The sequence below is a fragment of the Falco punctatus genome (genome assembly GCF_963210335.1).
Source record: "Falco punctatus genome assembly, chromosome: 7".
Lineage (NCBI taxonomy): Eukaryota > Metazoa > Chordata > Aves > Falconiformes > Falconidae > Falco > Falco punctatus.
In genome coordinates, this window is record NC_137587.1 from 65,603,914 (window position 1) to 65,616,534 (window position 12,621).

Below are 12,621 nucleotides of genomic sequence, written 5' to 3' on the forward strand. Positions count from 1 at the left end.
CTAAATGCTGCTAATGACAAAGATCCTAAAGCGCACAGATCGAGTCACTGAACTTCTTCACATTCCCACCCAGAGATTAAACAGTCCCTTACCCAGCCTTCCACGGAAAGTGTTCGTGTCCAGTCCCGCAACCACTTTCAAACTGGGCTACTTTGTGTTGCGATAACGAGACATACCCACCACTTCCAGGCTCCCAAGAGCTGAGTGCAACATACCTCATGGGAGCCAAGAAGATCCAAGCAAGAAAGCCCAGATGGACCAACATGAGTTGAATCCCCAGGGGGCATAGGTATGGAAGCTGCACGGTTAAATTATCAGTAATGCCAGTGGTCAGGCAAGTCCTCCATCCACACCTTGTTGAAGCATCCTGCCTTCCTCCTCATACAGGTCTCAGATGACTTTATTCCATGCTTTACATGCATATCAAGGAAGGCAAGGAATTTAGGCACAGGCCTAAATTCAGACTGCTTTGGAGAGCATCAGCATACAAGACAGAAAAGCCAGGTACAGAGCTCTTCGTTTTGGTAATTCCTATATAATGCCACTGTCTTTTTTATCAACTTTGTTGAATTCAACCAAAACTATTTCGTATAACCTGAAACATTAATAATAATAAATGCTAGTTGTTTACTTTGGCATTTTCTGAATCCTGTACTCAGTATGGTTATTTTCTGTATCCAATCTCTCAAGCAACTGTTCTTGCTACCCGCAGTGCCCTCATTCTCTCATGCACATATAATGCTCGTGTTCTGTTCCTTTAAGTTACTCACATCAGAATTTCTAGACCAAGGACAAAAGCTGCTGAGCTAATTTCCTATATAGTCTACTATGATTTCAGTGACAAGTGACCTATGTGTCATCTATATTCTTCAGACCCTGTATCATATGTGGCAATTGTAGCTGTTACACTGATGGTCAATGTGTTAGACTAGACATATTAGCTAAGGTACTAGATTTTTACTTTCCAGCAGAGACAGTAGGCAGGATATACAACATGAAACAGCTACCCAAACATGCACCCTTCATATAGCCAATTTTTTGTTTAACATCTTGACGAGAAATTAAATTAGACAAGAGACTTAATCCAAATCTGGAAAACAGGACGCAGTAACACAGGAAGGGACCTACTCCATGCAGTACATGACTGTTTGCAACGGCTAGCTCATGAAACAAAGGTGTTGCAAATCAGAGCAGCCCATGTTTTGTTATTAAAGCTTAAGGAGAAGGACAAGAAAGGGTAATTGCCTGCTGCTTCCAACGTGATGCTGTTTCATTCAAGACGATTCTAACTGAAGAAAGAAAAAAACATCCAGCGGCTCACGACTCACCTCTGTGTCTGGCCTCAATGATCTCAAGTAACTTTTGAGGTCTCCACGTGTCATCAGCTCCATAATAACCAGCGTAGGCTGGCCCTGAGAAACAACGCCAAGCAGCCGAACCTGGAAGAGAAAAACAAATGTTCAGTTACAAATACAGCTAATTAAACTGCAATAATCGTTACTCATGTTGATATGTAGCCCCAAATACCTGCGAACCTGTGGGAAAGGTTTGAAAGTAGGTTTGATTCCACCTTCTGACTCCTGTTTCACAATATTATCAAGTAGCGCAGAGCTGAAGCTAGAATTCCAAGTTCCCACTTCAGTGAGCGAAGACATGCCCTGGCCGCCCTCACGCCAATAAGCACCACAGCCGTAAGGACCACAGCCTCGTTACATTTTCATGACTTACCACGTGGTGACAGTTGAACTCCTTCATTACCGAGGCCTCGTTTAAGAACTCTATCCTCTCACGCATGCTTGCGGACTCATTGACGGTCTTGATGGCCACCCGGGTCTCCGGCTCGTCCTTCACCACTCCCTTGGCTATCCCCTCGTACACCATTCCAAAGGAGCCCTGCCCAAGCTCCCGACACATGGTGATCTTCTCACGGGGCACCTCCCATTCATCTGGAACATACACTAAGGAGAGAAAAAACAGGCCACGTGTTCCACTTCTGCGGGTGGTGCGATCACTCACTGCTTTACGATACCAACTGCCCAAACAATTTTACCGTAAAAAACACTACGCACAATGCTGAGACCTTGCACCATACATGTAAATAGTCCGTGGTCTTTCCCAGACATAGGTAAGTAGATGCTTGGCATGCCAATAATCTTGAAGAAATGTGCAGATGGACCTGAAGTGGCCTCACTAGGCTACTGATGCAAGAGGACAAAAATAAGGAACCACAAAGCACAAAACAAGGGTGGGAAAGAGGCCTGAATCAATACTTTAGGCCTGAGCTTTTCTTGGGATCCTTGATTTTCTAATTCCTCCAGACAGCATCAAACATACTTGATCATCTGTATCAGTTCAGTGCCTGCTGTATTCTCCATTAACAGATTGATTTTATGACTAGAGGGAAACAGACTCTCTGATCTAGCAGGCTCTTCGCATGAAACTATTCTAATCACTTGCACACACACTGTTGCACCAGTAAAGGCAGAACTTGCTGCCGCTGCAAGTCTTTGATCTGAGGCAGAAGAGAGATCTCAGAAGGTGACTGCCACGAGGGAGGACTGCCTCAGGCAAGAAGACATCCGAGTAGTCACTGATGCTGCTGCCTATCAGTCACTGAAGGAGGGGGCAGTTGTGTCACATGCTCTGGATGGGTGAAATGACAGGATGCAAAAATAGAGGATTATAGCATGAACACTGACAGACCTTTAACCCTAATGGCGCTGCTATAAAAAATAATCATAAAGTCTTCCACTGCTACTCCAGCTCAACCCATTAGCCTCCTGGGGGCTTTTGGAAACACTGTTCTGGCAAGAAGCCTACAGCAGTAGCACCAAACTAAACCACAAGCAGAAGAAATGACGCCTGAAGGAAATTAATCTAATATTCCAATTTCCTCCTGCGCTCGAAGAGCTCCACAGGTACATAATCCATACAGTACAGGCACATGCTCATTACAGACAACCACACCTCAAGGTGGGGGTGGGGATTAATTATCTAACAAGCAGGGGTTCCAGTAAGAACACGGTTGCTTTTTGTATTATTTTTTTACTTCATTCATTTAACCAGAAAGCTGAATTTCCAGAGTTCTCCATTCTACAACAATCACAGCACAAGGGCTTTCTGGAGACGCCGAGGATCCCTGGACTGCCAAGCTATTCAGGTCCTGCTGCTGCTCAGGGACAGCCAACACAAGAACTGGCAAGCTCATCTACACCATCAGCAGGCACAGCTTCCCGCAGTGGTGAAGTACAGGAAAGTAACACAGATGTACGGAAAGCAAAACTAAGAAAGCACACTGTTCTAGGAACAGCAATTTTGCTTTAAAGAATTTTTATTTCCTGGATGGTTTTAAAAACTTGAGCATGATCCACATTGTGTCTCTCACAGAAAACTTTAAGAAATTAAAGATGCCCCCCAAGCCCCCACATCTGATTTTAGAACTATAGTTATTTCGCTCTGTTAGCGGAGCACTCAGCACCAATACACCAGCTGGGATCTAAACACTGCCACAGTCTAATACCTCTAAATACTGTCATTGCCAAATATATACATCAGTCACAAATACATTAGGGCAGTCTGAAACTACCTTTAAAAACAGTTTGCCAGCTAGAGACAAACAGGGTTATCTATACTCCAGATAAGAGAAACAAATATGAATTACACTAAACATCCAAGTTCATTTTACGACAAAATTTCTGCATGTGGTGTGTCTAGAAGTCCAGAATATTGCTTTTCTCTTTCTCTCACTATGAAAGGTTGTTGGAGAGCTTTATTGACATGGGAAGTAAGGAGAAAGTATTTTTTTAAGCGCTACCCTTTTCCACATGAGAAGTACACAGAAACAAGCAGCGGGTTTGTTCCGATAGGTCAAAACAGGGCTTAAAAGGGCAAACATTAAAGATTAATTCATGAATTCCTCCTTCACTCCAGTGAAAACACCACTGGATGAGTAGATAATCTGACAGTGAAACTAATGCATCCAAATTAGCCTCAGCTGAATAATCTACAGAAAAAAAACCACCAGAAACTCCCCAGTTTCAATAGACAGGTGACATTCACTTATTATCAGTGATGGATTCCATGGCTATGCTAATAAAACAAAGAGAGAAAGGGGTTTTACAACATCCCTTTCAGAGTTTCATACCTTTCAAAGTCAGATACAGACTACGTGAAAGTAAAAGCATCACCAGCGTACGGCCACACTTACCATCTGAAGCGCTGAAGTACTCGGGGTTCACAGAAGCATAAAGTACTCCATTGCCCAGCCTGTCACTGTTCCTGTTGAAATATATTTTTTCTTTTTTAATCTTTAAGCCTAAGTAAATTTCAGACCACCTCTTCTACAGCTTTTCCACCATTTGCTCAACCACAGAATATTATGTACTCTATGTGGAGAGCTTTTCAGACAAAGGGGACAACCCAATTTCTTATTTTACCTCACATAATCAATGGGAAAACATCCCAGAATAGCTTTCCCAGGAAAACTGCAGCCTTCTCTATGCCAAACCAGTACCAGAAAAACGTAAACACAAGGTACTTTGAGCTGCTGAGTAAACTTCGTTTAAGAAAGGCTGCTGTATGGTAACACAACCCAGGAGACCTGGGGCTGAGAACACACTTCGACATCATCTGCTCTACTGTGGGAGAGAGGTGATCTAGCGAAGTGCAAGGCTGTTTCCCATGTGAAATCCCATTCAACTATTTTATAAGTGTTTCTATTTTATTTTACAAACACACACATACTGTCCCTAGCTGCGTCCCTCCCCGCCCAGTTTTACTGGGGTGATCCGGGGTGATTTTCAGAATAAGATTTATTTATTCAGTGTGAGAGTTCTTGCAGAAGGCAGGCTGTAGAAATCACATTATCAACCAGATGTCAAAAAATCAAAGACAAAACTTTCTTGTGGGTTAGAACAACAGTTTGAAGAAGTAGCTATCAGGCATTTCACCTAGGAGAGCCCAAGGGAAGGCCAAGCAGCTATTGTACTTCACTAGATATAAAGCCCTTTCTAGAGTACTTGAGAAGAACTGGTACTACTGTCTGCGATACTACAAGTGACTTAAAGCTGGAAATAACAGGATACTCAATGAGCATAATTTATGAGTGTAATAAAAAATCTCCATACCTAGAAAGTTGCAAGGCTGAACATTTGCACTGACTTCTATTAAGTTCTCATTATGTATTTCAATTAAATAGATTAAAAAACAAACTAGTTACAAAAAAGAAAACGGAGGAAAACAGATTAATAGAACTGCTCCCAAGACTGCTCTGTCCAGAAAGTAATTTTTCAAGTGGATATAAAGACTTCAAAAAACCTCTAGAATTTGCAAGAAATCAAATTAGCCTAAACAGAACTAAGTTTCTGTGATTTATACTGACTCATACTTCAGTCAAATCTTCTGATGATATAGGTTCGGTGTCTGCCATCATTGTCCCAGTAGATATGTTCCTGACAAGCCCTCCTCTTCCCTCTCAAACATGATACTGTAATAAAAAGCCTCTTCATATCTCAAGCAGCAGCCAGATGCTCACTGGTAACTCTAAACCACCCCCTTTTACACACCAACAAGGCAGAATCTACTTCAGCTTCTCGAGTCCTCTGAATGCCATTTCTCTTTTTAATTTGTAACTTGCTCTATGAGCACAGATTTGAAAATAAGCATTCCTCTCCTGCAGTTGTAATGTAAGCATATGCAACTCACCTCTTTTTGTTAAAGACATACAGCATTATCAGCAGTCCCCCAATGATGAGCAGGAAAGCAATAGGGAGCACTATTATCAAGTGCAGGAAGTTCCCATAGTTTGCTGCTGCAACCAACAAGAAAACAATTGTATTAGGGTTTGTATAAAATCTCCATTAACAAAGAAACATTCAAAACCCACTCAGTATATTTCCATACAGGGAAGAATCAAAGTACTCATTTCCTTGTCTGATGTGGAAAAAATGTACTCAGAAACGCTCCCTGACTGCAGATGAGTAGAACAAGGAAACAGACAGTAAAAAGCATCAATTTTGTACAGAACAGCATCTGTCTGGGGTTTCACAAGTTATGCTTAAGGACTTAAGATTCCTCAGTGAACAATATGTAATTATTTACTTGCATATTCACCTTTTTTCCACCTTTTGTTCAACTTGCAAACACTGATACTTATATTCAGAATATACACACACTGCTCTTTACTTCAAGTTCTTCCAAGTCCAGCAATTCGAAATCCAAAAAGGGACAGAAGATGGGGGGTTCAGTTTTCTGTGGGTACATCTGCTCTACAACTAAATACGGAAGTTCTTGATGGGGTCTCTGTGGACACTACGGTGGTGTTCTTCCAAAGTATAAACCATTCCCACTGCCAGGACCAGCATCAGGATGTTATCTTTATGTAACATCACTCGGAGTAGGTCATATGAAAAAGCGTTTTGATATTAAAAAAAAATCTGCCAGCCAAAAATCTAAACAAATTATTTGCTTCTTGAATTCTTTTGCAATTTAAAGCAGGTGTGCCTTATTGCCAGGGTTTTGTACAATCCAGCTCCATGTTATGGCTAACATTACATTCCCAACATAGCTGCACATCACAGGAAGCTACAACAGTGTGGAAATGCATGCATTTTGCACAAAAGGACCACACCTCAGATACACCTCCTGGATTGTCAACACTTGCCAAAAAAAATGGAACAGGAAAGAGTTCCCAAAGAACCATCAGTAAATAAGAGGAGTACTCAGAGTATAGGCAAGAGGCTCATGCACCCAGCTACATACGTAAACATCAGGAATTATTAAAAAAAGACAATAGACCCCCAGTTTGACACAGCCAAAACCCATTTGTCTTACATTTGGGTTGCACATAGAAAGAGACTGGCTCAGTCCATGACCCATTTCCAGCCAACGAAGTGGCCTGAACTCTAGCAGAATAGTTTCCAGGGTTCAGATGAGTGAGTTTAGCTCCTCCAAGCTTCTTGTATTCCTGCCTGGAAACACATTCCCGCTTTTCCTAAAACAAAAAAAGCAGTTTACAGTTCATGTTAGTATCTTCACATTCCTTCACTCTTGAGAAAACAATACAGCTGCAGGCTAAGCTGGTTTTTCTAAGCAAAAAGCCCCATCTGATTAGCTGTTCTTCACGCACCTTAAGGAGGTAAGCGGAATTAAAAAACCGTCAAAATAAACAAAATGAAGGGCACGCTGGTTGGTGCTGGGTGTTTGAAATCACAGTTTCTATCTTTGGTCTGCTGCACTGCACAGAAGCATGTTAAGAAAGATCCCACCTTGTGTATAAATTATGAGTTACAAGACGTAACTCTTAACAGACACATGTCAAATCCTCACCTCTCCATGCTGACCATATTTGATTTCATACATTAGTATCAGCCCATTTGGATTCACAGGCTCTAACCACTTCAGGTAGACAGTGTTTTCTTCTTTTGCTTCCCATGCTACTGTTCCTGGAATGTTATCTGCTCCCTCTGTAAAATATTTACAAGCAATGTGAGAAGAATACCTATGTCTGAAACAGGAACTTCGGCAACAGCTGAGGAAAATAAGAGGTTCTTAGTACTCTGTAGGCATCAAAGCATTGCAGTGGGCACTATTCAAAGATGCAGAGAACAAAACACATTGGGCTAGGGGCCCACTGGAGAGATTAGCCGTCCCTGAACTGCTGGTGGCCAGAAAACCAGCGCAGCATACACAGCTTCACCAGGTATGGGCTCTGTGTTAGTCACTGCGCTCAGGGTGCCAAACCCCCCCCGTTTATCAGCATCTGATTCTTTCTTCCAAACTTTCCACCACACCAAAACGGTGCTGGTGGCCGTTCCCACCAAATGTGGGAACCTGTCTGCAAGCAGCTATCAACGCGCCAGGTCTGCCCCACGGACATCCCTTTCCTAAAACACTCCATCTTAGGAAACCTAGCACAGCTTGAAGCCAAGTCTCATCGCAATTCAGGAACTGCTTTATCCCTATTTAATTCCTGATAATTTTATGTGGTTTATTCAAAATTTAACAGAAATATAAAGACCATTTCAGTCTAAGAAAAAAAGACCAATTCTTAAAAAATACAGTTGATAAGTTTAGAAGAAAACAGAATTGTTTAGCCTTTAATTTTCAGAGCCATGCGCTAAAAATCTGGGAACACTTATTTCCTTTTCCCTGATCTCACAGATTTCCTTATTTCCTTGAAATAAGCAATACTTTTTGCTTTTTTACAGACACAGCTGGATCTGGATTATGATACTCTTTCCTTCCAGAAACAAAACAAAATTGCTACCATTCTGCATCAAATATTCCCAGACATCTGCTAGAGTCAGAAGCTCTTTGCTGGATGCAATGAGCTTACACTAAAATCATCTCTATTCTTCTCAGAAGAAGTACAATCTGTAGAAGTCCCAAACATGAGTAGAGCATTCAATGCCTCCTATTTGAAATACTCTAGATGCCAGCGATTGGGCACAAAGCAACACAGTAGCCCTCCTGTTTCCAGGCTGGACAAATGCATGGTCATTCTGTGACAGAAGAAACATTTGGCAAACATTCCCACCAGCAAAACTAACATCTGCAAACAGTTCAGAGTGAACACAGCAAAACTAAACATTAGCTGAGCAATGTTCCCCTGTCTCCATTCAGCGTACAGGGAACTGCAGAATAAAACCTTTGAACCCACCATGTCTGTGGGTCTCACCTGTATATCTGGGAAACAGATTCTCTCATAATTGTCTCAGTAGTCAATGCACGCGCTTCGACCCTTCTCCCGATCACAGGACAGACTCAGTATGTCTCGCTCAGTACACACAAGAGACCAGTCAAGGACATTAAACTACCGTAACGAAGTTTTATATAGTTCCAGTTTATCTTCTTGCATAGAATTTTTTTATTATACCCCAATGTTTTCCTGACTCTTTTTGTACAGTACATCCTCCCCGAGGTGGATCTCTCCCCAGAAAATAAAACGAAGCTGTATACTTGTGAGAGCGTACCTGAAGGCATGGTTCTTGCAAAGACAAAGTTGGAAGCACTACAACCAAGCGTGTCAGCTTCATGGTTGCAGCTGTGAATATCAATGCGGTACAGAGTAAAAGGCTGGAGATGGGAGATCACAGTTCTCTCCTTGCCATCCACTTTGGTCTCAAAGAACGGGTATTCCACCTCACTCTCCTCTGCGTCAGAAGCGTTGGTGAAGTGATCTGTCCCAGTCGCATTCCTGTTTCGAGCGGCCAAAGTGGCATTTGCGATTCGGAACACGTCCCTTCGCTTCCGATCGGGTCTGTGAAGCAGACAGGTAGGTACAGAAAAGGTCTCTTTAGAGAGAATCCGGTTTTTCGCCAGCTCCAGGGAAACTGTGCAAAAAGACCCGGTAAAACGGGTAACTCTGCTATTAAAAAAGATAAATAAAGGAAACTGCAAAAGAAGATGAAAGCTTTCTCTCAACCTGAACCTGCAGGACGTCAGTACATCCCATTACCCTCTCGTCTGGTCAGAAACCAACCAAAACTCTGAAGCTCACACTGTGCCCCAAGATTCACACGCAAACTTCTGACCTCACGCAATAAACCAAATAGCAAAAATAGCTTCACTGTTGCCTAGATTAGTATTTAATGACAGTTACGTTGATGCTTAATATAAAAAAATCAGATGCTAAAGGTTGAAAAGGTTTGAGGAAAAAATTGATTTGAGGTTTGCTGGATGAGCAAAGCTAACTCTCAATAGGTTGAACTTTCTTTTCAGCTGCAATGAAATCACAGACCTTTGAATGTGTTGTGCTGAGAAACGAAACTTTGGAAGGCGGCTGAAGACTGCGAATGTTAACGACTGCTAACGTGTGGTAATCTGTATCTACTTCTCTCACCCAAAAGCTCTGCAAAGGAACAATCTTCTTATATGAGAAAATACAGCACTAATACTGTGTATAGCAAAGAGTTCACCAAGCAGTTTGCTTTGCTTTACTGGCACCCGTACGAAATTTAGGCAGAGTTAAAAATTTGAGGATTTACAGCAACACTACTACTTTGTCATTCTAAGAAACTGTTGCAGTGGACTGGATCAGCGCAAGCGTCAATATGAAAATACTCTTACAATCATCTGGATGGTATTAGCTAACCAACACATGACTGCCACACGTTTGACTTGTCACTTGGTCTTGTGTCAGATCCAAGGCTGTTTTGCACAGGGGCACTAACTACAGAGGGCAAGCTGGCTTCTCCAGCTCCTGCTCTTTCAGTCTCCGTGGTCTGCAGGACTGCTCACACCTGGAAAGCAATGCACCTGGGGAGTTAAAGAAGAGTGTAAGGGTCACACTACAAAAACAGCTCTGGCTTGAATCCTAGCCCACCTGAAATCCCTTAGCCAGTGCCCCTGTAGCACCAGGTCAGTGCAAGGTTATCAGGGACAGAGGTGAAGCCTAACACATTTCTATGAGAGAGCGAGTTACAAACCAGGCAGCTAGGGCCTCCCTCACACAACAGGAAGATGACTCAACAGGAGAAGTTCATTCACTGTCAAATATACTGTCTTAGTACATTCAGCCACAAAACAGCACGCTGCAGAGAGAGCCAAAACCAGGCTGACTTGGTTTTGAAATCTTCTGGCAGAGGTTGGATGAAATTTTTTTTTAGGACTTCACTACAAAATTTTCCAAAATCCTTTTACTATGTCTTGAGTAGTCGTTTTGACACTCTCAGATGCCATGTAAACCACAGCACAGAAATAAACGAAGAGAAGGAAAAAAAGCTTCCTAAGTTACTAAGAAATTGTTTTTAAGCAACATACAAGCAAATGTCTTAACTTGTCTGTGGGGTATGGGGGAATTTCATAGGAGAGGTAAGCACTTGCACCTCCTTTACACTGGTATTTATGGACGTTACTAAACCTATTCACCTTGCTGAAGATGAGTATTCATTTACTGCTTTAACTCAGCGAAAAAGAACTTCTGAACCACTAAAAGTGCACGGGATGCCAACAACAAAAGCATATGCCAATGCAAGAACCCAAAAGGCATGACTTAACCTATTACTGCTTTTATGGGATGCATGAAGTTTCAACCCTTTGGTGGTATCTGGGTGGAAGAGGAAAAAAACCCAGAAGTATTACAGGCCTACCTTGCCTTTGGGGAAAAAGATAAAGCAACACAAAACTTGCTGAGAAAACTACAGTTCTATCAGAAAGAAAAAAAGACCTGCAGGATAACCACAAGGCAAACATGATTAAAACATCAAGAGATTTGACACCACTGCTTTTTGGTCAAGCAGCTTCCTGCTTTCATGAAAGGCACAGATAAAGACAAAAAACAAGCATCCAAGGAAATAAGAAAAAGTCTAGAGATAAAAACATGAAAATTCATCTATACTGTTAAGGGAGAGGAAGGAAGAGAAATGCAAGACAAAAACTAAAAATAACACTATAAAAAACAAAATCAAATTGAAAAAAAAAGTGGGTCATTAACATAAAACTAGGTCTTCTCATACTTTATGGCAATTTTTACGTTACTTCTCAAATACCTTCTGCTACACACAGAGGCCGTCTCATCCTGCTCATTAGAGAACCAAAAAACTTGAAGAATAACTCCTCCTCCTGTGGTTGTGACTTTTCAAGACTAACCAGTCCTAATGTTTGAAAGCTACCTCACCACTGCAGTAATACACTTGGGGTCATCCAGAAGTTGCACACAAGATTAGATCAACAGGTTTTTCGAACAACCTTAAAGCCATTCAGTCAAATATTTTCATGCTGTATTATATGCTGCATCTCTTTCATAATTTCCTGGAGACAGGTACAACACTGGAAACAAATACCCCTATTGAGGCTTGCATTAACACATTAATTACAATCTCCCTTGGGAAAGAAAGTGAAAAGAACAGAAAAAAAAAAAAAGGCATAAGCAAGTAATGAACTGCTTAGATTTGTCCCATGGAGATGTCTCACTAGCTCATAATCTTTAATTTCCCTGACATACAGCCTCTTTAAAGTTGCTTAGCTATGCAGCTGTTTTCTCAGCATTGTACCTTCCTTATCTGCCCTTGCTCTTAACAAAACACACCCTTATGACAGTAAGTTAAGAAAAAAGGGAAACAGACAAGTTATCAGGAAATTCTTTGTGAATTGGACAGTTTGTTTGTTACCGAGTTCAAGGTTCTATGAATTTCCTTTGGGAGGGGGGGAATGCAAGAGAATTTGAGCGTAGGTAACATTTTAAATGACAAAGCTTTGGTGAAATAGAAAAATTCCTTTGCAACAGACTTGCAAATAGTTTAGACCCGATATGTGCCTTTCAAAACTCCTTGCAGTGCTATTTCATGAAGTTCAAAAATCAGATCACATTTACAAACTTTTCACATTGCTCAGGAATTACACCCTGGCCAGTTACGGTGGCTGTTACTTCTCTGTACCTCATCTTTGCTGCTGGTTCTCAACATCAGTAGGGAAACGCTGCACAAGTTCAACCACAAATGCTAAGTGTGACTCAAACCCAGCTCAGACAGAACACATACCACTCCCAAAGAGAGACAGTACTTAGTTCCTAATTTTCTGGATAATGCTAAGAAGCTCTGCACATATCACAGTCCCGACCCCAAACAAGTCAACCCAACACATCCTTGAATAAAGGTCCAAAAAACCACAACAGAGTGTAGT

The 12,621-nt window shown here is 41.6% G+C and overlaps 1 protein-coding gene across 7 annotated transcripts in view; it reads right to left on the bottom strand.

Moving 5' to 3' along the window:
• The window catches only part of IGF1R (insulin like growth factor 1 receptor), a 188,642-nt gene that overhangs the window by 15,616 nt on the left and 160,405 nt on the right, over nt 1–12,621 (bottom strand). For 6 of the 7 annotated variants that reach the window (XM_080397195.1, XM_080397200.1, XM_080397201.1 and 3 more), the window contains 7 exons: nt 8,973–9,259; nt 7,327–7,463; nt 6,832–6,991; nt 5,704–5,809; nt 4,208–4,278; nt 1,729–1,958; nt 1,329–1,439 (listed from right to left, as the gene is read on the bottom strand). In XM_080397195.1, coding sequence (XP_080253321.1) covers nt 1,329–1,439; nt 1,729–1,958; nt 4,208–4,278; nt 5,704–5,809; nt 6,832–6,991; nt 7,327–7,463; nt 8,973–9,259 — 1,102 coding nt within the window. The remainder of the gene's footprint in view (nt 1–1,328; nt 1,440–1,728; nt 1,959–4,207; nt 4,279–5,703; nt 5,810–6,831; nt 6,992–7,326; nt 7,464–8,972; nt 9,260–12,621) is intronic. The other variant, XM_080397196.1, reaches the window with a different exon arrangement.